Source organism: Armigeres subalbatus, chromosome 2 (assembly GCF_024139115.2).
Source record: "Armigeres subalbatus isolate Guangzhou_Male chromosome 2, GZ_Asu_2, whole genome shotgun sequence".
Classification (NCBI taxonomy): domain Eukaryota; kingdom Metazoa; phylum Arthropoda; class Insecta; order Diptera; family Culicidae; genus Armigeres; species Armigeres subalbatus.
In genome coordinates this window covers 458275141-458301306 of record NC_085140.1, presented here as the reverse complement: position 1 = coordinate 458301306, position 26166 = coordinate 458275141, and the positions used below count along the sequence as shown (strand labels likewise).

Genomic DNA, 26166 nt, shown 5'->3' with positions numbered 1-26166 from the left:
CCTTGTTCTACACGTGTGTCTTTACCATCAACTGCAATCAATCAAAAACGAGTGAAATGCAATCAGTTTGTTCTGGTTGTTCGATAATCCATCTCCTTAGTTCGTACAAATCGACCAACTCCGCCATCCATATTTCATTGTCAGTACTTCTTTTGCTAGAGGGCATTTTTTAATATAATCGATTTTTACTCACCAGTTCGTGATGAATAGCAGTATAAACGACATTCAATTCATATGAGAATGGTGTTAATAGATGTCACTGTCTGTTCTAATGACAAGCAGACTTCTGTTTGCGATATTAAGAGAAAGGTATCGAAATTGATTTTTATTTTATCCTGGGTGTATCAAATTATGATCCTTTTATGGCATGATGCAATAAGTAACGGCGCTAATCACGCGATTTCAAGTCGTTCGGACCTTTTATGCGTATCAAGTTTTTTGATTATTAAATAGATCTGACATTATCGCTCACTGGAGTGGGCTACATTCACCTTATGCTACGTACACACCAGTCAAGCAGTTCGACGAACATTGACTCCACCCCCAAGAAAACGCTTCGGTTGCTGCTTTGTTGGAACGTGTGTGAAGTTGTTCGAACAACCATTTGACAGTTGACGGCTCGGTTGGAAAAAATTAAAACGGTTTGATTTTGGTTTGAGTTGTCGGGGGTGGACTCAAGGTTCGCCGAACATGTTTGAGCATTTGTAGTGAAGTTGCACAAACCCCCATATATTTTTTGATGGTTGGTGCTCGAGTTGGTGCTTCGGTCGTTCGTGTGTGATATTGTTGGTCGAATAAATTGATTGTTCGTGTCGGTGTTGATAAAAATTGATGAATGTTTGAATAAACGGGAGGTGGAGTCAATGTTGGTCGAACTGCTTGACCGTGTGTACGTTCCATTATGTGGATTGTCCTATAGGACTCGACTCTTATCTTATGTATAGCAAGAGCAATCATTCAATTTATTTCTTATTATAGAAGTTTAAATTATCTGTAGATTCGGAGACCGTTCGAATGAGCAGTTTTTGTCACTTCTGTTGTTCACATTTGTGAACATGGTAAGACATCACCTTTTTTTCATACTGCGTAACATATTGATGCAAATCGCTTAATCTGCTTTCAGTCCAAATCAGTTGATCAACTTCGCCTTGGTAACTACAGCAACTATTACGAAATACGCGACCGGGAGAACCGTCCTACGTGCATTGCCGAAAGCCTTCCGGAGTGTTTAAAACTGTTGAACGGGAATGGAATCGCCTGCGATATCTTCATGTTGGACATCGGTTGCAACATTGGAAAGCTGACGCAAAGCGTCAGAGATGTAATAGAAGCAGCTCTGCAAAGCCAGAACGGGCAGGTGCGAGCCCTTGGAGTTGATATCGATGGTAGTCTCATCGACAGAGCCATCAGGAATTATGGAACGCAATTGCTCGAGTTTGCGCAGATCGATATCGGTGCTGTTGCTCACGGTGAAGTGCCGGATAACATTCAGCAATATTTGAGGGAAAAGTCAATTGAGCGATTTGACTTTGTTTGTTGCTTCTCTGTTCTGATGTTCATTCATCTGATACGAGGGGACGACGGCTTGAGAACGGTGTTGGACTACATTTGCGCACGGACAAAAATTTTAGTTCTGGAGTTGCACAGCTGGGAAAGCTATGTTAATCAGTACGAAATGCATCGCCAGAGTGGAGAATATTACGAACACTTCGATGATCTACAGCTGCGAGGAGAAGAAAAGATTAGGCAATATGTAATTTCTAAAGGGTTTATTGTTGTACGAGACGCGGCAGAGAAAATTCCACCAAGAAACCGAGCTATTGAAATTTTCTTCAAGCTATGATAGTTGTTATTTAAATTATTTATTAATTTTGATTATTTTTGTTACATTTATAAATTTATGTTTTTTATATCAATTTTGTTTTAAAACGACGTATCGGAAATACATCTAATGTTATTGAGTTTCATGGTTATGTACGTTAAAAATAATTTCAAAGATTTCTAGAAAATTGATTTTACCCGGCCATGAGAATTGCTATTCTTTGCAATAACACATATGAAAAACCCAGAGTAATCCAGCTCGTCAAACTGAACAAATGTCTGTCAGTCCGTGCGTATGTGTGGGTTTTTATTTTTTTGTAGAGGGATGAAGGCAAACAGACACCTGAAATTATCACTCAGGGAGTGGGGTTGACGGAACGCCGGATCCACTAAACCCACCCAAGCAACAGAAGGTTACTTCAGTTACCCTCTATACTAATACCGTGGTTCCCCCAGGAACTGCCTCTCAGCATTACTTCTTTCATTCACGCTCACACGCACTCATATGAGGCTTACTTGCTTGGTGCTCTGCTCATACCCTCTGACACACCCTGACACTCTTTCTGACGCACCATAAAGTCTTACTTGGGATGCTCACCCTTTACATACCATGTGAGTCTAACTTGGATGCTCACCCTACCACCTGATTCACGCTCTAGCACACAAATCTGAGCCTTATTTGGGTGCTCACTCTAGCACACCCTGCCACTCCTCCTGACACATGCTCTGACACACCATGTGGGACTTACTTAGGTTCTCACTTCTGACATGCCATGCTAGTCTGACTTAGGTGCTCGCCCTTAACATACCATGTGAGTCTGACTTGGGTGCTCACCTCTAACATGCCACGCGAGTCTGACTTGGATGCTCATTCTACTCATCTCTGCCATGCCTCGAGGTGTCGATAGCGATAGGTACCAACAGTTCTACGCTACGACCCTCCTACCTCGGCATATGCAGTCCATACTAACACCTATGCGGTCACTCTTCTGCCATGCCTCGTGGTGGCGACTGCGGTTGCCACCCGCTGCGACACTTTTACCTCGACATGTGCAAACCTCTCATTCACTTCCCCGCGCTCAGCCTGTTTCCGCTCTAACTAACCAATCACAAGCTAGTCATGTCGGCGCGCCAGATTCTCGGCAAGCTGCAGGCAATCTGAGTGGTTGCAGTCGAAACTGCGTTCCACTTCTCCACCGCTTGGCACATCCTCTGGATAACAGTATCCGGGGTTGTGTCCTGACCGCAAACGTCTAGCAAAGCTCTTCTTTCGACGTCGAAACGAGGACATATGAACAGTATGTGCTCTGCAGTTTCGTCAGAACCTGGGCAGTCAGGGCAGACGGGGCTCTCCGCGTGCCCAAACCTGTGGAGGTACTGCCGGAAGCATCCATGGCCTGACAGGAATTGTGTCTTCCCCATAGGGTCTCTCCACCCAGCTCGTTATGTTAGGTATCAGCCGATGGGTCCACCCACCTTTAGAAGAGTTATCCCACTCGCGCTTCCATCTGGCAACCGAAGTCACCCTGATGCGTTCGTGGGCTCCTCTGGTGCCACGTAGCTCGAAACACTCCTCGTCTTCCCGGATGACCAGCCCGACTGGCATCATGCTCGCAATCACGCAAGGTGCATCGTGTGATATCGTGCGGTAGGCAGATATCACTCTGAGACACATTAAGCGGTACGTGCTCTCCAGCTTCCGCAGGTAACTGGTTACCCCCCGAGCTCTCGCCCAGGACGGGCCGCCGTACCTAAGAATAGATACGGCTACGCCTGCCAGTAGCCTACGTCTACTGGCACACACCTTGGAACTGTTGGACATCATCCTCGATAATGCCGCAACAGCAGTCGAAGCCCTCTTGCACGCGTAGTCGACATGGCTGGCGAAGGTCAGCTTGTCGTCTATTACGACCCCGAGGAGCTTCAAATTCTGCTTTGATGCGATCGCGACTTCACCCATGTGAATCACTGCATGTTGAACCGACTTGCGGTTGTTGACGATAACCATCTCCGTCTTATGTTGAGCGAGCTGCATGCCTCTAGCGCTCATCCAATCCGCGTGTGCTGCGGTCAGTTATACCTCGGAAATTGACTCCCCGTAGACCTCCAAGGTTACGTCATCTGCGAAACCGACAATCTTTACACCAGGAGGGGCATACTGACTTCACCCACGTGAATCACTGCATGTTGAACCGACTTGCGGTTGTTGACGATAACCATCTCCGTCTTATGTTGAGCGAGCTGCATGCCTCTGGCGCTCATCCAATCCTCCACTCGCGTGTGCTGCAATTACCTCCAAGGTTACGTGATCTGCGTTACCTCCAAGGTTACGTCATCTGCGAAACCGACAATCTTAACACCAGGAGGGAACTTTAGCTTCAGAACCGTCATACATAAGGTTCCATAGTACCGGACCCAGTATTGAACCTTGCAGAACTCCTGCGGTAATAGGTACGCTTCTCTGACCGACATCGGTCTCGTATAATAGTACACGGTTCTGGAAATAGCTTTCCAAAATCCGGTACAGGCCCACTGGCAGGCTAAGCCGGTGTAACGAGAGCACGATGGCATCCCAGCTTGCGCTGTTGAATGCGTTCTTCACATCAAGTGTCACTAACGCACAGTATCGAATACCTCGCCTTTTCTGTTGGATCGCAATCTTGCGGTCTTTACCACCGAGTTAATAGCGTCCAACGTGGACTTACCCTTTGCGAAAACCGAACTGGTTGTTAGACAGGCCGTTCGTACCCTCTGAGTACGGAGTCAGCCTGTTGAGGATGATCCTCTCTAGCAACTTGCCCGTTGTGTCTATAAGGCAGATTGGCTTATGCGCTGATGGGTCGCCCGGCGGCTTCCCGGCCTTGGGCAACAAAACCAGTTTCTGTATTTTCCATCTTTCGGGGAATCTACACTCATCTAGGCATCTTTGCATAGCTAGCCTGAACATGTTCGGGTTCGCTATGGTTGCTGCCTTGAGAGCGCTGTTCGGAACTCCATCAGGCCCTGGAGCTTTGTTCGTTACCAGGGATTTGGCCACCGCGAGTAACTCTTCGTTCGTCACCGGAGCCACCATTTCGGCCGCACCCATATTGCCTTGTGGTGCAGGAGGTCAGGGACTTGTGGCTCGAGGCGGGAATAGTACCTCGATAATCCTCGCCAACCTATCCGGGGATCGTTCAGAGGGTGAAGGGTGAAGCTCCCTTTGGTCTTGGCCATCACTATCCTGTAGGCGTCACCCCACGGATTCGCGTTGGCTCCTTCGCATAGGTTGTCGAAACACGCTCTCTTACTGCTCTTAATGGCCTTGTTAAAGGCCAGTTTTGCAGCTCGAAACACTTCACGGCGGTCTGCTCTTTCATCCTCGGTGCGGGCACGTTGCATCCTTCGTCTATCCTTGAGGCAGGTTGATCGAAGGGCCGCAATCTCGGGACTCCACCAGTATACCGGGCGTCTGCCATTTTTCGGCAGGGCTTTCCTCGGCATGGTGGCGTCACACGCGCGTGATAGGACAGCTACCAACGCATCCCCGCCTAAACCTTCAGTGTTGGCTTCCAGTCCCAGGGCCGCGGTGAAAACTTCGCTGTCGAAGTGATTGGTTCTCCACCCCCGGACCTGACAGGGATCCCCGGACCTCGGATGTTGCACGCCATAGTTGGTCTTAAAGCGAATTGCTAGACGTCACTATGGGTGTAACCCTCGTCCACCCCCCAGTCCAAGTCTGGTGCCAGACCAGGACTGACAAACGTGACGTCAATCCATGACTCGACCCCGTTCCTTCTGGACGTGCTAGCGGAACCATCATTGACTAGCACTGCATCGAGCTTCGCTAGCGCCTCTAGTAACGCTTGACCCCTTCGATTGGTGCAGCGGCTGCCCCACTCCGCTGCCCAAGCGTTGAAATCTTCTCCTATGACGACCGGCCTACGACCCACAATGTCAGACGATAGCCTATATATCATCTGGTTGAACTGTTCTAATGGCCACCTTGGTGGGGCATAGCAGCTACAATAGAACACACCATTGATCTTAGCTATTGCGACACCCTCAGCAGAGGAGTGTATCACTTCTTGGATCGGGTACCGTCCCGTCGTGCAAATAGTCGCCATCCTAGACCCATTCCCTTCCCAATTGCCGTTATTGACAGGGACGTTGTACGGGTCGGACAGGAGGGCGACATCAGTCCTTGACTCCGAGACCGACTGCCGCAACAGCTGCTGGGCAGTTGCACAGTGGTTAAGATTCAGCTGTGTTACTTGCACGGCTTATTCTTATTTTTCTCTCCGATGGGACACGAAGACCCACCCATAACGTGGTTACAGGCTTGCTTTTTGCTGGCGCAAATAAGGCACTTTGGTGCCTTATCACATTCATGCGCCTTGTGCCCTTCCTCACCACAACGACGACACAGGTTGCTACGGTCTGGGCCCTTACAGTTGTAGGACTTATGTCCCAACTGTAAGCACCGATAGCACCTGTCCACTGAAGGCGGCTGGATTTTGCTCACTGGGCATACTGACCAGCCGATCTTCAATTTCCCTCGCTCCATTACCTTTTTGGCTTCCGCAACCGGTAACCTAAGTCGAGTCAAGTACGAGACACTGAAGACGGCCTTACTGTTGAGGTCGAAATACGTATCTGTCAAGATACAATTAAGTGGTGGAATTCAATGGGATTGTACAAACTCGTCTTATGACAAGTGAGCCTAAGGTAGGCTACATGCGTGCTAAAGGGACCGCCTCTTAGGCGTACAGAGGTCTTATCGACCTCTGTACCGCACTGGTCTCTAACGGCAGAGACGACGTCGTCCGCGTTCGTGACCTCGTCCAGTTGCTTGCACTGGAGAGTCACTTCCGCCCCCAAACGACCTCACATCGGCGTCGTCACCCAAGACCTCTTGGGCCAGCTTCCTGTAGCCAGTGCCACTAGCCTGCGCTCCGCGTTTCAGGACCAAGATCCTTTCACCGGCCTTGGTGCGTCTGACGCTTCGCACGTTCTGACCCAGCGCCGAAAGCTTTTCGGCCGCCCGCATCGATTTAAGGACTTCAGCGTACTTTGCCTTATCAGTTTTAACCAACAAGGCCTCGCCTCTGTCCTTAGCTTTCTTTGCAGGTCGAGATGCGTTCGACTTCCGCTTTGCCCTACTGACCAGCTGCCAGGAATTTTCGGTCCCTTGTGCCCATGGCTGGCTGTTACCCTCTTGCGCGTCTGGAAGATCGGTGGAAATGGTTTGTGGTTTAGAAAACTATAAGGTGTGTCTGAAAGGTGGCCGAAAAAAAAAATTGTAGTTTGTGAAACTACAAGGTGCGTATGGAACACCAACGGAAAATGGTTTACGATCTAGAAAATTTCAAAGTGCTGCGAGCATTGATTTTGATTAAAACAAATTTAGATTACATGAAGCCACTTGGCAACGTACATGAGACTACCAGTCGAGCTATTATATAACGAAATCTGAGAGAAATGAAGAAATATTCAATGCTGTACTGTTCGAAACTGTTCGGAAAGCCAAATATATTATCTAGAAATTTATCTTGAAATGACTGACTTAGTAGCCATAGCGGGATTACCTGTAGGAGCAGATATCTTGGAATTTGAAAAATCAATAAGGTTGCCGGATTTTACAAAGCTATTCGGAAGTTCGAATTTTTTATTAGTTTGGAGTTATTGGCTGTTATTGGAGTTATTGGTTAGCAATACTGCTTGACGGCAAATGGTTGATGGTGTACTATACGCGAAACTAAAACTTGGATTGAATGTACGGATTTGGATTTGGATTGGATTTGAATTGGATTTTTATTGGCTTTGGATTGGATTTGGATTGGATTTGGATTGAATTTGAATTGGATTTGGATTGGATTTATATTGGATTTGGATTGGATTTGTGTTGGATTTGGGTTGAGTTTGGATTGGATTTGGACTTAAATCAGATTTGGATTAGATTACCATTGGATTTGAATTGGATTTGGATTGGATTTGGATTGAATTTGGATTAGCATAAATTTTCTTATCTTTCTTATCTTTATTAGGTTCATCGAAGAGCTGTAGCCTATCAAGTATCAAGTATTAGGTAGTTCTTAAATGTTATTAGTAATGAAGTTCAATACCGCCTAGTTTTGAATTGCATTTGGGTAAGATTTGGAATGTTTTTTGGAAGAAATTGTCATTGTATTTGACAAACAAGAGAAGGTTTCGTAAATTTGTTGTTCTCTAATCATCCAACGAAAGTATGGATCACGTTTTATCTTTCGCGGCCCACACTTTGGGAACCCACACTCTGAATCATTATTCTGGTATTAAAACCATGATGATGAGTAAAGTTTATTTTAATGAGCAGTTTTCAATGGAGTTAACCGGTTGCTCAATTGCAACCGATGTACACTTTCTTCTCATTTAAATAACCCAGGAGAAAAACAAGCATTGCATCCTATGCTAGAAGATTTTGTTTGCGTTTTTGATGAGAGAAGAAGGGAAATATGGGGTTTGAGTAAAATGCCTTCAGCGTGTTATAACAGATTCACGCATCAGCGTGTCAATCGGCGAGCAGCAAGCCATGATTTTGCCTCTTCCAGTCAGACCTCCGCGGCGTGCACACACATCCACGGCGAGTCGCCGTCATAACTTCGTTTCGGCCATTTAGGGCCACACACTATTATAAATTCAGTTGAGAACCGAATTGTAGCCGCTATCGAAATTAGATTTTTCTCACAATCCATACGTTAAACCTAATTTCGGAAGTGGTGCGCTGTATAGCAAATCACCAAATGAAAACAGCGCACTACTTCCGAAGTCAGGTTTAACGTATGGATTGTGAGAAAAATCCATTTTCGTTAGCGGCTATAATTCGGATTTGCACTGAATTGATAATACATGTTTAGAATTATTTTCCCCAGAAATATGAGTGACAATGATCTATCATTTTAGCAACTGATTTTGTCGTAAATTAGATCTCGTCTTCTTCTGCTCCTTCTTTTTCAATGGCTCTACATTCAAACTGATCTGATTTTCAATATAGCATTTTCTCATTTATTAATTGAAAACTTTTCCATGCCTGCCATTGCATGAGTAATGAGTATGTATCTTGTGTGGCAAATACAATGGATCGACTTCGATAAACAACACAGTGAAGAGTGCTGTCCAATGAGAGCTTGAAGTAGCTCGAAGTTTTTCCCTGTCCTGCTCATGCCCATTTGTTGACAAAAAAGAACGAGCAGGGCGGGAACAACTTCGAGCTACTTCGAGCTGCTCATTGGACAGCACTAAGATGTCCACAAGTAGTGGATGAAATACATATTTGTGTAGATACGAAAAAACGAATTAGTGGAAGTAAAAGGAAGACAAATTATTTTGAAAACCGTGTATCCTAGAAAGAACCGAAAATCGAACTCGCCATCTTCGAATTGGCGATCCTACGCCTTTGCTTGCAAAACTACTGGAGACCCTAAAAATTACTTCTCGTGGGCTAATTCAATAAGTACCTTTTCGGTTTCATCATTTTTTAAAGGAAACTATAAAGTTAAACTTCTTGAAACGTCAGATTAGTTTTTCTCGACTTGTGGAATACTGGTGATGTGGAATAGAATCTTATAGAACATCAACTGTTCTGATATAATTCCAAACAAACTATCAAAACACCGCAAGGCCCTTCACTCTATTTCGTTATTCCTGAAGCGAAAATATCACTCAGCACATTCTACGCAAAGTATTGATAACATTGATAAGTACATACAAACCTTTAACAAATTCTATCTAAGCTTCTAATTGAATACAAATACCTCCCAAATGCGAAACGTTTTCCGCGTAATACAATTTCCTTGCATTATGATACCCACCCGTTTCCCATTAGTCTGCGCTCATCATCACTCCTTGGCGGATAGAATCCCTGATTACTATTACCGTCGCTCCCACGTATCGCTTACCACATTCGGTTAGGCATTGAAAGTCATCGTAGTCCCTCGCTAAGACCCATCAGCACGTGGCGCGTGGAATACCCGCCCGCCTTCTTCATCTGATGCGTAAATTCCCACCCGGCAGCGTCGTCGTGGGGGTCCACAGTAGGAAAGGAGCAATTTTCTGCCTCATATTTATAGCGTTGCAGTCGCGGTCGCGTCGACGAGCACAAGTTCCTTTCGTCCCGTCCTGAAAGCTGATGTCATCGGGCGACGCACGGCAGGCGGAGGCTTCGTTTTGCGTGAAGAGACAAGCTTATGCTAATAAATCATAGGTTTCCGAAATATGGGAAACGATGATGAATTATATTACGCTCGGCTTGAACGAATTAGGTAGCAAGTGGTGGTAGGTGCGATGAAATGCTATGACGACCGTTAAATCGTCAAGGATTCTTGAAGGTAGTAGATACAAATTATAGATAAAAAGGATAAGAAACAGTTTAGTCTCATACAATACGGTAGGTAATAAGGTCAGGGAGTTGTAACCACTGAATAATTAGACTCGATATCGTTTTTCAATTTATTGTTCACCTGCACGTGATAACACGTTACCATTCTTTTTCTATTTAGACAGGTATGGGAAAAATTGAATGGTTCTATAGCTCTGCATGATGTCGCAGAGGTGGAATAGCTTCAAAAAAGAATTTCTTCGAACATGTCGACAGATATTTTCCCTGGCAACAGAGCAGCGATGACGGGGCAATCGCTTCGGATCAAAAGTAGTAAGTGAGTTTACCACGTCTCAGAAACATTGTGTTCTGGGATGGGGTAATCCTCGAATGGTACAGATATTGAGACCTGAGATAAATAATATGACAGGTTGCCTGCTTTTTTCATCTTTCTTTATAATGGATTCATTCAAATTCAGCCTCAATAGTCGGGTACGGGTCTTTCATAAATATAGAGCACACATAAAAAGCAAGATTGAGTGAAAAGATACGACACAGCAATTTGGACCAAATTCTGCCAACTCCGGCAAGATCAGTTGTGCCCAGTTAGTGCATGCAAATTGTTCATTTGCATAGTTTTATTTATTTTCTAGTTGGCAACGATAAAACACAAATGGATTCCAGTGGTATGGGTACGATGGTGCTGCTTCTGGTCCTGTGGCTTCTTGAGCCAGACAGTGTTTAGGATATCGGTACTTGTGCTTCAAGTGTTTGTCTGTTTGTGGTTTTTGTGTGCATTTTAGACAAATACTCGGCAACGAAAAACCGTTTTCAGAGTGCATGCATTATGTATATGGGTCGGGTGGCGGTGAGGAGCTCAAGATTAATCGAAAGAAGACAAATTTGCCAGAACGTCTTAAGTTGACCGACGCAACAACGATTAGGAGAACAGGCTGATTTTGCATTCGAAATTATTGTGCTCGAAATACTCCTACTGTGGGGGAAGAGATCACATTTGCATAGAAATTTGAGTCTTGACTTTATCTACTTCCATGCTCAAAATTTGTTCCGTTAAAAATGAATTATCTTGAAAGATTTATGACTTGCAAGACGAAAAAGGAAAAGAGGTGATATTTTTGCACGTTAAAAATTACGACTTCGTCGCAGTGCAGCTAACAAGAACGTTGGGAAAGTTTTTATCACTTTAATTAAGCAATACAACGTCTTTCTAAAAGTGACTCAACTTTTTATTTTTTGCTCTTAAATGATGACATTCGGAATTTCGATGATTCTTCGAAGTTTGAATGAATTTTGTTTTTCAAAACTTTATTTTAGTGATTTTTTGATTGACATATAACCGATAACTTTCAGCCGTTTGGCCGACATGATAGTTTGGTAGAAAGGGCCATTTTACCGAAAATGTCGTTGGGCTAAATAGGTAATTTGCTAAGCTTAGTTAGCTTAGAATGAATATATAATTTAGGGTGACTCAAAAAATCTCAATTTTTCTCCACAACGCTTATCTGATTTTGTCTTATGTTTTGAGTGTCCTCCGAAAATTTGAGCTGATTTGGATTAAAACTGATTTAGCACAAGCCGATTCAAGTTTGCATGGAAATTAGTATGGGAATTTTCTTTTCATTGAACTGATTATAGTGCTCCGACATTATTCACAAGCAAAAAGAAAACATACAAAGCTAGAAGAAAAACTCATGAGCTTTCACTCAACGAAAACCGCATATTAATCAATCATTCCAATAATTAGTAATTAATTTTAGCCTATATCGTAGTTTTTTGGAGAAAACTGAGTAACTGCTCAGCCAGCAACATTGCTGCTCCTGGCGCGAAAGATAGTAGAAACACATTCAGGCTATTTTGGTGCTCTGCGCGTTTCAGTGCTCATGACTAAATATTCATAAACGATATTAGAATCTATCACTGATTATTGGGGCGATTAATCATGATGCGGTTTTCGTTGAGTGAAAGCTCTTGAGTATTCCTTTTAGATAAGTAGGTTTTCTGAATGTGCTTAAGGAATCTCACGGAATCTACGACGGCTGCCCCTCGGGCCCCTCGCTACCGATGCCAAGCGATTATATTTGGTATAATGAAAAAAATTCGTCTCGGGTCAATATTCTATATTTAATCCTCTCAATAATACACTTTTTAAATCACGAACAGCACATAACCAAACTCAGAATCTCACTAGAAGATTTCACTGGAGGCCAAGAGTCACCGGTCACTAGTAGTTGCGCTTTGGAAAAATCCTCTCAGCTTAACAACTTTCTCCCCGAGATAATGATGGTGCTCAAAAGAACTGATTTATTTTCACCGCAGCTCCACCATTAATGACGCCACCAACGTCAACGCTGCGGCAGCCGTTGGCGCTGGGATTGTAAATGAGTGATGTTGCCGACCCGACCGCCTCTCCACCATCGTTGACTGCTGCCAACACTATCGCTGGTCCACTCTAAGCCAGACAATCGCCTCCGGTGCTGACTCAAGGCTACCGATGGAGCGTCTTGTCCACTTTCCGGGAATGTTCAAACGAAAATGACGGACGCTCCCGAAACAGGATTTTTTTTATGCATAGATAAATGGAGCGATTGTCTAAAAGGACCATAATCAAACTGATGTCCGTGTTGGGGATGCATGAACAGGATTGGTCGGTTCTGAATTATGTACTAGGTTGAAATGAAATTTTCAATAGTTTAACGTTGATAATCAAAAGTTTCATTAAACTTTGCATCTTGATGGAGAGCACCCTGTATTAGACCTTCTCCTAAGACGTAGTTTACGTCAAAATTATCTCAACTTAACCTTAACCACTTTCCTGAAAAGAACCGATTTTTTTGCTTTTATGTACCACACTAATGGCAACCACTCGACCGAGCGACCGCCATCCGATGATTCGGCCAGATCCGCCGTCGATGGTGATTGGTACACGGACATAAATGATGCGTTGCTGCTGCTTCGCCATCGCTACCACCACCGAAAACTTTTCTTTTCCACCACCACCGCTGCGACAGCCGTTGTCGCTGGTACCACTTCTGGACGCACTGGTCCGCTCTCCGTGAAATTCTGAATGGAAATGACGCGAGCACGGAAAACGGAACAGTGGACCGAAAGGCTCGTACCTTACATCAATCTGATGTCCGTGTTGGGGATGCATAAATTTTGATTAATCCTGTTTTTTTAATCGGGGTTGAAAGAAATAAAATTTTCAATAGTTTAACGTTGGTATAATCGAATCGATTGATAAGATAATCTCCAAAATCCAACGAAAGATAAAGACGCTGGTAACGTTTGAAATCTTTCCTAATTTCGTGACGGTTTCGAATTTGGAAATTTCCGTTTTACATTCTGTATCCGAGTGCTTCCCCTTAGACGTAGTGTTGGCGCTTACCAGAAATCGTCCTACGTTGTGTCTTCGTTTTTCGCAATAAGCTTCAAATTTTCTCCCACGCAGCTCCACCGTGTAAGGCACCAGAAAGCATGCAAGTAATTTCACCACACCGACTACAGCAGCAGCAACAACGACGAGGGCAGCGAGGCACGGGTAGGCGAGATGAGAGTAATGCACATACACGGTCTTCAGCTCTATACTCAATTTATTCTTCCACTTTGGTCTTAAATCACTACCTAAGAATTTAACACTTTGGATGCAACTAATCTTTTATTTGATTGAACTTCTAAGGGGTTGGTACACTTTCACTTGGCATGCAGGTAGGAAGGAGACTGACTGGATTCTGTTGGCTAACGACTATTACAGCTCGATCTATACATAATTTATGCTACGAACAAAACTGCCAGTTTGAACGGGCGAAAATCCCTAATCGTATGCTGAACTGTTCGAATGGAGCGCGTTCACTGTATTATCGCATGCAAGCGATGTCAATCGTCTATGTGGTGACCTAATGCATGTTGACCTACTGTTATTTGCTCCAACATACCCGCCGCCTTGAATGGATACGTTCAACATAACAATTGTAAACAAAAACAAACTGGTTTCACTTATTCTATCAGGTAAGTACAATTTGTTTAACAAATATTCGATTTTTCTTCTATTTACAGGCAAAAACTATTTCTTATGGATGGGAATTTGGATCGTCGATAGTTTCTTCTCGTTGCTCCTGATCTAGAATTGGCTCGAAACACGGAAGTAAGCAAATTCTGGTAATTGGTCGGATGATGACTCCTTTGGCGGTGCGAAGGCTAACAACTCGATTCAATCGATCTCTTCCAGGATGTACTTCAGTGATACGCGCAAGTGGCCAACGGGTTGTTGGCACCATTTCGTCAACTAGGATGACCATCCTTCCAGGCCGGATCTCGTCGTTTCGTGCTGCTAGCTTTGTATCTCTCATCATCTCCTGCAAATACTCGGTTCGCCAGTGAACCCAGAATTTCTGAACGTGATGCTGGAGCTTCTGAAGATGTTCAAGGGCGCCCACTGGCGTGTGCTGAGTGGCTGGGTCGGGCAGGGCGTACATCGAGGTACCGATGAGGAAGTGTGCTGGTGTTAGGGCGGCGAGGTCATTAGGATCATCGGACATCGGCAAAAGAGGACGGGAATTCATCGCAGATTCTATTTGGTGCAGAATAGTGTAACATGCTTCAAATGACAGACGTGTATTACCCAATTGTCGAAATAGATGTCGTTTGGCAGTCTTGACCGCCGCTTCCCATAGGCCACCGAAATGTGGGGCCTTGGGGGGAGTCAAGTGCCAAGTAATTCCCTGATCTGTGCAAGCAGAAGCAATAATGCTCTGCTCGTTTTGGCTCCTAAACCTGGCAAATAGCTCGCCTAGCTCTCGTTTTGCTCCCTCAAAGTTTTTTCCGTTATCCGAATAAATGTGGGCTGGGATTCCACGTCTTGCAATGAATCGGCGTAACGCTGCAATGAACCCCTGGGTAGAGAGGTCCCCAACTAACTCTAGGTGGACAGCCTTTGTTGCGAAGCATATAAATATGCACAGGTAAGCTTTTGCCGGGGCTGCTCGTTTATGGATGGGTTTCATGTATAGAGGACCAGCATAATCCACGCCTGTGTTGGAGAAGGGACGACTTGGTATGACCCTCGCTGCTGGTAGCTGACCTATCTGCTGGTGAGCGGGCTGCGGACGATGACGTATACACCGGAAACAATTTCGTACGATGCTATGGACCAAACGACGACCGTTCAGTGGCCAGTATTCCTCACGAATCGACGACAACAAAAGACGCCCGCCGCCGTGGAGGAGCTTCCGATGATAATGTTCTCCGATTAGCCTGGTGAATGGATGATCTTTTGGGAGGAGGGCAGGGTGTTTGGACTGATATGGCAGCTGAGACAGGTTCAATCGGCCTCCTACTCGTAGTATTCCTTCTGGATCGATGAATGGACACATTCGACGTATTGGCGATTTCTTCATTACGGTATTTCCTCGCTGCAGGTCCTTGATCTCATCCCCGAAGACATCTTGCTGGGCAAGCCTGGTTAGAAGGGCATTAGCGTTGACAAGCTCTTGGACGGTAAGTGACTGCGCGTCGAGTTCGATTCCCGTGAGGGGTGCAATTGACTGGGTTCTGGCCTTTGAACGTGTTTTTGTTACGAAACGGAGGCAATATCCTACCGTGTGGAGTAGTCGAGTATAGGACGACCACCGAAGAAACCATGGGTTGATGCTGGTTGTTGTTTGAATGGATGCAACAACGCTTTTGGTTTCCAGAATGTCCTCCGAGACGGCAGGTAGGTTTGAAATTGGCCAGGATGACTGTTGGTGTGCTAGCCATGAAGGGCCATGCTTCCAATCTTCACTTTGCAGGAAATCTTCCACTGACATTCCGCGTGAAACTAGATCCGCGGGGTTCTCGGAGCCGGGTATATGGTTCCATTTGCTTCCATGGGTGAAGTGTTGCACCTCGGAGACCCTATTGGCAACGAATGTTTTCCATGCCCCCTAGCGAAGGCAATACAAACAAACGGCAGAGTCGGACCAGAAATACGATGCAGATACATTGATGTGGATTGCCTGTTTGATGCGATGATGTAGATGAGCTGCCAGAACACAAGCACACAGTTCCAGGCGAGCTATTGTCAGTCTCTTTAGTGGAGCTACCTTGCTTTTTGAGGCAAGTAGCCTGATTCGTACGGTACCCAGAGCATTTTCGCAACGGACGTATGTGCATGCTCCGTATGCAGACGTTGACGCATCAGCAAATGTATGCAGCTCGATTTGTGCATCTGGGAGAAAGGCGTAGCGATCAATTCTATAGGTTGCAATTCCTGGAAGCTCAAGTCGAAATTTTTCCCATTTTAGTCGAATAATGTGAGGCACTGGGTCATCCCAGTCGCAAGAGAGGGACCATAGCTCCTGCATCAGGATTTTGGCTCTGACTACGATGGGTGCAATTAAGCCGAGCGGATCGAAGAGTCTAGCGATGTTGGAGAGGATTGATCGCTTTGTTGGAGGCTCATTACGTTGCTGTATTGGGGAATCGAAACGAAGTGTGTCGGACTCTGGCTCCCATCGAATTCCTAGCGCTTTTATCGATTCGTTTGGTGTGAACTGTAGGCTTGATTGCGTTCCGATTTGGTCATCCTGGAGCCCCTGCAGTACTTCAAGGCGGTTTGATGTCCACTTTCTCAGCATGAATCCACCTTTCAAGAGTAAGTTCGCCAATTCTTCTCGTAGTTGGATAGCTTCCTCGATGGTTTTCGCCCCTCCAATAAAATCGTCTACATAAAAGTTTTTCCGAAGTGCTTGGCCGGCAACTGGATAGTCATCACCTTCATCCGATGCAACTTGCTGGAGTGCTCGCGTCGCCAGAAAAGAGGAAGGATAGACCGTAGGTGACGGTTTGCAATTCATAGGTTTGAACTGGAGATTTTTTTTTTGTGAACCGGAAGAGGATGCGTTGCAAAGGACAATCATCTGGGTGTAGGCCAACCTGCCGGTACATCTTCGCTATGTCACCAACCAAAGCTACGGGATGAGTCAGAAACCGAAGAATGATGGCAAGAAGATCATCTTGGACCACCGAGCTTCATTCAGGGAGAAGCCGGTTGAAGTACGAGCAGAGCCGTCGAATACGACTCTTACTTTGGTGGTTGTACTTGCCTCCTTGATTACGGGGTGGTGAGGAAGATAATATATGTGGGAGTGATTTACATCGTCCGACTCGACCAATCGCATATGGCCGAGGGAGAGGTACTCCCTCATGAAATCGTGATATTCTTCCTTCAGCTTTTGGTCCCGTTCTAGTCGCCGCTCGAGTTGCTCGAAGCGACGAAGAGCACCGATTTTGGATTCACCTAGCATCGCGTCGAAATCGGGTTTACGTGGTAGCCGGACAATGTAGCGGCCTGTCTCGTCACGAGACGTTGTGGATTGGAAGAAATCCTCACAGTGGCGCTCCTCTACCGAATAATTGTTGTCAACGGTCAATTCTTCAGTTTTCCAAAAACGTTCGATACATTCCTCAAGTGTCGGCATAGAAACAGCGACGACACTGGGAGTAATAGATTGCCGTTGAATAGGGTGACCCATGCTTGCTGATCCCGTTACTACCCAACCAAAAACGCTGTCTACCAGTGTCGGAAGATTGTCGGCCAACTGAAGACGAGCAGTACTTGGAAAGAAAGAGTGGTAGTGTTTTGCGCCCAGAACCATGTCAATCTGTTGGCTCTTATTGAACATGGGATCGGCCAATGACAAATTTTGAGGAATCTGCCAGTCTGCGATACATATATCTTGTGCTGGAAGATCTGCAGTCAAAGGTATCCATTAATAGTAGGTCCACACCGCATTCAAAACTGTCGTTCCGCGATTTGATTCGAGCAAAGATTGATTCCTTCACTTTCTTTGAAGTATTTCCAGCTCCCTGAATTGTCACGTTCACAGAAGTCCGCTTTCAAGTGCAATCGTCGTGCCAGACGATTCGTGATGAGATTTGGTTGAGAGGCACTGTCGAGCAGAACACGTGCTATGTGGTCTTGTCCGTATGCATCGACTACCTTCACCAGTACCGTCAGCAGAAAAACGTCTTCTCGAGATTGTGGAGCGGAGGCACTGGCAACGACTCTGGGACACTCTTCAACATTTACGACGGATGATCGGGGAACTGATTCCGCAACGGATGAAGCAGCAGACTGGATAGCTTGCGTAGACATAGACGTGCGAGTGGAAGGCGAATCGTTTACAGATCTAGTGACGTCACCGGAATGCAGCATCGTATGATGGCGTTTACGGCAATGCTTGCAGCTGTAAGTTGATGAGCAATTACGAGCAATGTGATCACTTTTAAGGCAATTGTGACACAGGTGCTTGCTCGATACGAAACGCAGCCGTTCGGAATGAGACTGCTGATTGAACCTTGCACACTTCATAAGCGGATGATCTTGATTGCAAGCTGGACATTTGCAGGCGGAATTGGAAGTAGAAGCACATGATACACGGAAATTGGGAGCCCTTTTGGAAGAATGAGATGACACGTTTGGAACGGATGCGGGTTGATGATGGTTCACCAGAATGGACTCTAAAACGCGCATACGACGCTGAAGAAACTCGATCAAGCAGTCGTAGTTCGGGTTGCTAGAGGTTGATGCGTACTCTTCCCAGGCTTTCAGCGTGTCGTCAGGGAGTTTTGTGCACAATAGATGTTCTAGGATGGTGCTCCAGGACTCCGTTGGTTCGCCTAGTTGACACAGGATCTTGGTGTGACGCTGGAATTCATCCACCAGTGCATGTAGAGATGCAGCAGTTTCCCTTTTAGCCGAGTTGATTTCGAACAGTGCTTGGAGATGCCGTTTCTTCAACAGGTATTCATTGGCGTACCTGTCCACCAATGTTTGCCAAGCCAGGTTGTAATTCGCTGAGCAAATCGCAATGGATTCAATGAGCTGAGCCGCTTCACCTTTCAGAGCTGCTCTCAAATAATGAAACTTTTGGATGGCTGCAACGTCGGAATTTGAATGAATGAGCGCCAGAAAAGTGTCATGAAACCCTAGCCACTGCATGTAATCTCCGTTGAATTCAGGAAGCGAGATCGTAGGTAGTTTCAACCCAGCGAGAGCGGAAGACGGCGAAGAAGAAGATTCAGGGATGCGAGCTTGATTAAGAACAGGTAGTTTTGAAAGTAAGGCGGCTTTTATTTGGAACAGCCGAGGTTCAAAATTTGCACGAATGTCAGCATTAACTTGCCTACCTTGTTCACCACACTCAATGTCCTCCAACTGCCCTTGCACCTCCTCCAGCGTTGTCCACATGTTGTTCAGGTACTCCAGCCGAATTGCGACCTGCCCTTGGTCGCGTTGCTCGTCGAAATCAGCCACAAATGCCTCTGCCCGACCCAGCGCGGTAATCATCGTGGTCCTCCGGGAGGTGAGATACGCCTTTTGCAGTTGTTGCTGCTCCATCTTGCAAACCGGAACAGGGCGGCTACTCAGGAACAGAGGACGAATCTGTCAAGACAAGAAGACCACGGTAGGCCTGGAGCGAGCAAGTAAAATACTTGGAATGGTACTCACCAATTCCAAGGCAAGTATGTGCCTTGAATTTGTATAAATCAGCCAACAGGAACAATACCCAAGCACCGTCCGTGCTAGTCGATAAGATGGCGGGAGCACAGGGCTAGTCAATTGGCAGGATGGATCACACTTGGAGATTGGCCAAAAATGCAGAAAAACCTCCGTAGAAAGCCTTGCCGCCGTGTCTCAGGGACGTTCGTGGTTCACCAGGCGGCACCGCCTTTCGGATGATGATGATCGGGGTACGGATGCAGTGAACGTTTGGCACGTGAGGTAGCCTCTGACCTTTAGAAGATGGCGCTGAACAGCCGAAATGCAATGGCGATATCCAGCTTAGCCCTCCAACCAAGCGGGCCTAATCACGATGGCGGGAGTCAGCATGCAGATGTGCTCCAAAAGGCTTGGCAGCACTCGAAAATCCCGTCCAAAGTATTGTACACATGCAAAAAAATGAAATGGAACCTTAAGGGGAAGCTCAGTGGCGCGGCCGATAAAATGCACCTTGGCGCGCTTCCCGATTTTTAAGAATTTTTCGGAAAGGAATTTCAAAATTCTAAACAAATCACCTTCTTTGTTAGATCCTAAGGCTAATTTACGTTGAAAAATATTTTCGATATATGAAAATTTGGGAAAACTGGACTCTCGACAAAATGGAAATTTTGACCGAAAAAAGTATCCCCGGACCGACTAGTTTTATGTTTGCACAACATTCTCGGCCAGATATACCAAATTTCCCGATGAAATTTTATATCCGTTGCATTCTGCTACTCACAACGATTCGATTGGTATATAAATTTTACCATATTCCATGGAAAATGTCGAAATTAGAAGCATTTTCCTGAAAGATTGTTGAAAATTTTCATATCTCACCGCTGATAAACGATGATCGCGCGATGGCGAACACAAAGCCACGCATAGAACAAAAAAGATCTAAAATATTACAAAAGATTTGCCTTGCCTCTATATCAGCGAGAGCTGACAGAGCATTAGATCGCCTATCCGGAAGCATAGTGCGTCTCGAATCAAAAAGAGTTGGTGTAAAATATTGCACCAAGCGGTGATGTGGAGGTGATATGCGCAATGAGGCCTCAGGGCGTATCCTGTTGGCGATAATGTATTTTTTATTTTGGAGTAGTACAATGTCTTTGACCCAATCTGCAGAGGACAAAGACAACACTGGATTGAATTTTATATGCACCAAGTATAATGAAGTATTTTTTTGTGTGAGCGGTTATTTGTAAATTCCAGAAGCAAAACTGAAATCATGTTAACATATTATCATTTTTATACAGAAAAAATTACAACTTATAAATTTTTATCCCATTATCATGAACCGATTATTTAGAAGCGCGACACGCAATCATTGTACATACTATTGTTTTGCCGTTCCGGAAATTTGCGTGTTGCGAGATGAGTTTATCATAGCATTTGGAAGAAAGGGCAATGTTGTTGTCATTGGCAATGTTTTAGTTTCACATTTGCTGATGTTCTGCAAATGAATCATGAATCTGACTCAGTCACTCATGTGTCTTGAGATACAGAAGCCCAACGTAAAAGATTTCCATCCTTTTCGGCTGCTCGCTCTACCCTTGATCTGGGCCTAAGTCAGATTCCTGTAGACTTCCTTCATTTCTTTATCGAGGCTTCGTCGCCACGAGCCTCTGGATCTGCCACTGCTGCAATATCTTGCTGAATTCCAGTTCACCACCTGGCCGACCCACCTCCATTTCCCAACAAACAATTTTAGCTGAACAAAGCTAGTTTTTTAGCTGAGGAAGACTATTTTTGGTCATATAAGCGCTTTACCCACCTCCAATGTTTGTTGGGTTACGCTCTAGAATTTCTGTTGGTATTGGTTTTTGAAAGCATTGTCGATGAAGGTCCGAATTCTAAAACGTAGACATCGGTTGAGGAATACTTGTAATTTATGTGTGGTGAAATTTAGTGCATTGGCTAATATCTTCTTGATCTGTATTCCTTTGTCAAATGGTTCCGCCTCCCGACGCCTCCTGTCTGCCAAGATATTGAAAGTTTTCGATCTCCTCTACTGCTTGCCCGGTTTTTGTAAAGTTGGAGGGGTGATTTTGATTTTGTTGACTTTGATTGTGAGACCTGCTGTAAACAAGCAATCGGACAGGTCGTTCTGCTTCTCTGCATACCAGAGCAGCGTTGCGCTAGTAGAGTAACATTATCCGGTGCTTCATAGTAAGAGGATGTCAGAGCAGCCCACGGTTCGGTACACGGTCAATTACACCCACTATAATCTCGTCGACAACGATGAGGATGATTGGCGGAGATGGTATACACACATCATTGCCTCACTCCAGCGACTACCCGATTTGGGCTTGACAGGGCTCCGTTATTAGGGACTAATTCTCAGCCGAGACCGAGATAGGTTTCACTTTCACGAGAGACCAAGCCTTGAAAAATGTCGGAACGTTTTTTTCAAAATCGCTGTATCTAAGCCGTTAGTAAACCGATTTGAATAATTTCGGGAGTCATAAATTTTCCCGCCCACCAAGATTTGTCTGAGACGTTGAGACATCCGATCAGATCAAAAATGACCTCTTGATTCCTCAAAACATCAAATCAAGTCCTAATTTTCATGCAAATTGCATGGTAGGTGTTCACAAGATCTTCAACTCGATGTTTATGTTGATATACGGGTAATGACGGTTTCGGAAGGTTTTGTTCTATTATTGTCAGGGGGTTTTGTTGACCAAATTTTATGGAATTTGGCCAAAATAGTCTTTGATATGTAAAGAATGTTTAGGCCAAATTAGAAAATAGAAAACCCCCTGACAATAATAGAACAAAACATGCCGAAGCCGACATTTTCCCTATGTAAGATATTTTAGAATCCGTATGATTTTTAAAGTTGTTTTCTTCTACAAATTTCTTCAAGAGGTCTAAACGAAGCTGTCGCAGATCATATTATTTTGGAAGTCATCCGCTTGGCAGAGCTAGTTTTTATGTCAATACTCGCTGGGTTGGATATTGTAGAATCCGTGAGATTGAGAAAGTTGCCGTCTTCTACAAATTTGATCAAGAGGTCAAAACGAAGCTATTGCAAATCATATTATTTCATAGCTCATCCGCTTGGTGGTGCCAGTGTATATGGGAATAAGCGTTTGGTTGGATATTGTGGAATCCCTAAGAATTAGAAAGTTGCAATTTTCTACAAATTTGTTCTGGAGGAAAAAAAGAAACTGTTGCAGATCATATTATTTTGGAACTCATCCGCTTGATGGCAGAGCTTTAAATAATCGAATATTTTTGGTGAAGCTCATCGGCCTTCTTTGTCTCCCTCACTTCGTAACATATTCATATTTGGCTGAACACTCACAATTTCCGAACGAATATACGTCAGTGAGTATTTATTTAGATTTCGTAAAATAATCAATTACTGTAAAATATGATGTTTTAAACAATAACCTATTTAGATCTGACTCCGGAGTTCATCTGAGGGACATTTTTGCACTGAAAGTAAATATACACAAGGCTAATTATGTTTTCTTCGAACGCAGTGACCATTCTCAGTACCAATCATATGGATAATCTGTGGAGAAAAAAACTGAGTAAGTCATTCTATGTTTTGAATAGTCATGCGACGTTCGTCAAAATTCGGGCCGAAGTTGTTTCATGAAGGTGATTTTTTTATGCACTGCTTGGTAGAGCTAATATATATGGGAATAAGCGTTGGGTTAGATATCGTGGAATACATATGATTTAGAAAGTTGCAATCTTCTTCAAATTTGTTTAAGAGGTCAAAACGAAACTGTCGAAGATCGTATTGTTTTGAAAGTCCTCCGCTTGGCGGCGCAAGTGATTATCATTACTCGATCCGTTTTGACCAATATCCAAGCTCCTTTGGGATATCTTCCAAAAATACCTCTGGAAATACCTCCGAAAGTTTATCTGGATATTCAACCAGAAGTTCCTTCGGGAATTCCTCTGGAAGTTCTTCAGATAACTCCTTCGGTAGTACACACAGAAGTTCTTCGAAAGTTCCTACGGAAGTTCCTTCGGAAGTCCTTACGAATGTTTATATTGAAGTTTCGAGGATGTTCATAAGAAAGTTTCTTCGAATTCCTCCGAAAGTTTTTCACGAATTCACCTGAGAATTTCTACGAAAGTTCCTTTGGATGTTCCTTACGGATGTTTCTTTAGGGAGTTCCACGGAAATGCATTCGGAAGCTCCTCCGAAATTGCTTCGGAAGTTCTTTCGGAAATTCCTCTAGAGTCCTTCGAATTCATCCAGGAGTTTCTTTTTGGAGTTCCTCTGGAAGTTCCTTCGAGAATTCCTCCGGTAGTTCCTTCCGGAATTCCTCCTGAAGTTCCTCGCAAGTTCTTTCTACAACTCCACCGAAATTTCTTCGGAAATTCCTTTGGGAACTGATCTGGGAAAATCCGGAGGAGTATATCCGGGAATTCCTCTGGACGTTTCTTCGGGAATTACTCCGGAAGCTCCTTCGGAAATTCCTCTGGAAGATTTTTCAGAAAATCCTTCGAGAATTTGTACCGAAGCTCTATTGGAAGTGCGTTACGGGAGTTTCTTCAGGAAGTTCCTTCATGAATTCTTTCGGAAGTATCATCGGGAATACCTTCGGAAGTCCCTTCAGTAATTCCTCCGGAAGCTAGTTCGGGAATTCATCTGGAAGTATCTTCGGGAATTCCTCCGGAAGTTCCTTCAGGAATTCATCCGGAAGTATCTTCTGCAAATTCCCCCGGAAGTTCCTTCAGGAATTCATCCGAAAGTTCCTTCAGGAATTCCTCCGGAAGTTCCTTCAGGAATTCCTCCAGAAGTTCCTTCGCGAATTCCTCCGGAAGTTCCTTCGGGAATCCCTCCGAAAGTTTTTTCGGAAATACCTCCGGAAGTTCTTTCGGGAATTTCTCCGGAAGTTACTTCGGGAATTTCTCCGGAAGTTCCTTCGGGAATTCCTCGGGAAGTTCCTTCGGGAATTCTTTCGGATGTTCATTCAGGAGTTCTTTCAGGAATTCCTTCGGAGGTTTCATCAAAAATTCCTCCGGAGGTTCCATCAAGAATTCCTCCGAAAGTTCCATCAGGAATTCCTCCGGAAGTTCCATCAGGAATTCCTCCGGAAGTTCCTTTGGGAATTCCTCCGGAAGTTTCTTTAGGAATTCTTCCGGAAGTTCCTTCAGGAATTCCTCTGAAAGTTCCTTCAGGAATTCCTCTTCAGCAATTCGTCGGGAAGTTCCTTCAGGAATTCCTCTGGAAGAGTCTTCAGGAGTTCCTCCGGAAGTTCCTTCAGGAATTCCTACGAAAGTTCCTTGATGAATTCCTCCGGAAGTTCCTTCAGGAATTTCTCCGGAAGTTCCTTCAGGAATTCCTCCGGAGGTTTCATCAAGAATTTCTCCAGGGGTTTCATCAGGAATTCATCCGGAGTTCCTTTAGGAATTCCTCTGGAAGTTTCTTCAGTAATTCCTCTGGAAGATCCTTCAGGAATTCCTTTGGAAGTTCCTTCAGGAATTCCTCTGGAAGTTCCTTCAGGAATTCCTCTGGAAGTTCCTTCAGGAATTCCTCTGGAAGTTCCTTCAGGAATTCCTTCGGAAGTTCCTTCAGGAATTCCTTCGGAAGTTCCTTTAGGAATTTGTCCGGAAATTTTTTCAGGAATTCCTCCGAAAGTTCCTTAAGGAATTCTTCCGAAAGTTTCTTCGTGAATTTCTCCGGAAGTTCCTTCGGGAATTCCTCCTTCAGTTTCTTCAGCAATTCCTCCGGAAGCTCCTTCGGGAATTCTTTCGGATGTTCATTCGGGAATTCTTTCAGGAGTTCCTTCGGGAATTCTTTCAAAAATTCCTTCGGATCCGAAAGAATGGATGTTCATTCGGAGTTCTTTCAGGAGTTCCCGTTGATAAAACTTCCGGTCGAATTCCCGAAGGAACTTCCGAAAGATCTTCTGGAACTTCCAAAGGAATTGCCGAAGGAATTTCCGGAGGCATTCCCGAAAAAAGTTCCGAAAAAATCTCCGAAGGATCTTACGGAGATATCCCTGAAAAACTGGCGGAGAAATTCTCGAAGGAAGTTTTGTGTGATCTTCCGTAGCAAATTCCGAAGGAACTTCCAGAGAAACTTCCGTAGGTGCATTTGAAGGAATTCCCCATGGAACTTTCGGAAATATTCACGAAAGAACTTCCAAAGCATTTCCGTAGATACGTAGGAATTCCAAAAGGAGCTTCCAGAGGAATTCTCGAAGAAACTTCCAGAGGAATTCCCAAAGGAATTTCTGTAAGAATTCTCGAAAAAACTTTCGGATGAATTCCAGAAGGAACTTCCGTAGAAACTTCCGTAGGGACCTTCGTCGGGATTTCTGTAGGAACCACCGATGGAACTGCCTTAGGAGCTTCCGCAGGTGCTTCCATAAAAAACTTCCTAAGGAACTTTCATAGAAATTTTCAAAGAAACTTACTTCCGTAGGAACTTCCGGAGGAACTTCCGTAGGAACTTCCGGAGGAACTTCCGTAGGAACTTCCGGAGGAA

At 44.8% G+C, this 26166-nt stretch overlaps 4 protein-coding genes across 4 annotated transcripts; 1 reads left to right on the top strand and 3 right to left on the bottom strand.

Annotated features, from left to right (window-relative positions):
- Nucleotides 1-290: 290 nt before the first annotated feature.
- Nucleotides 291-2033, top strand: LOC134218288 (probable RNA methyltransferase CG11342). Its single transcript, XM_062697222.1, has 3 exons — nucleotides 291-309; nucleotides 979-1058; nucleotides 1124-2033. The coding sequence occupies exons 2-3, from the start codon at nucleotides 1056-1058 to the stop codon at nucleotides 1841-1843; spliced, it is 723 nt and encodes a 240-aa protein (XP_062553206.1). The 5' UTR covers nucleotides 291-309; nucleotides 979-1055; the 3' UTR covers nucleotides 1844-2033.
- A 12211-nt stretch (nucleotides 2034-14244) lies between these two features.
- Nucleotides 14245-15981, bottom strand: LOC134210504 (uncharacterized). The gene has a single exon (XM_062686545.1). It carries the CDS (start codon nucleotides 15979-15981, stop codon nucleotides 14245-14247), a length of 1737 nt encoding a protein of 578 aa, XP_062542529.1.
- Nucleotides 15982-17136: 1155 nt separating this feature from the next.
- On the bottom strand, nucleotides 17137-17688 carry LOC134210503 (uncharacterized). Its single transcript, XM_062686544.1, has one exon. It carries the CDS (start codon nucleotides 17686-17688, stop codon nucleotides 17137-17139), a length of 552 nt encoding a protein of 183 aa, XP_062542528.1.
- Nucleotides 17689-17948: 260 nt separating this feature from the next.
- Nucleotides 17949-19690, bottom strand: LOC134210502 (uncharacterized). The gene is made up of 2 exons (XM_062686543.1): nucleotides 19668-19690; nucleotides 17949-19578 (listed from the first exon to the last, which is right to left on the bottom strand). The coding sequence occupies exon 2, from the start codon at nucleotides 19554-19556 to the stop codon at nucleotides 17949-17951; it is 1608 nt and encodes a 535-aa protein (XP_062542527.1). The 5' UTR covers nucleotides 19557-19578; nucleotides 19668-19690.
- Between the last annotated feature and the right edge of the window lie 6476 nt (nucleotides 19691-26166).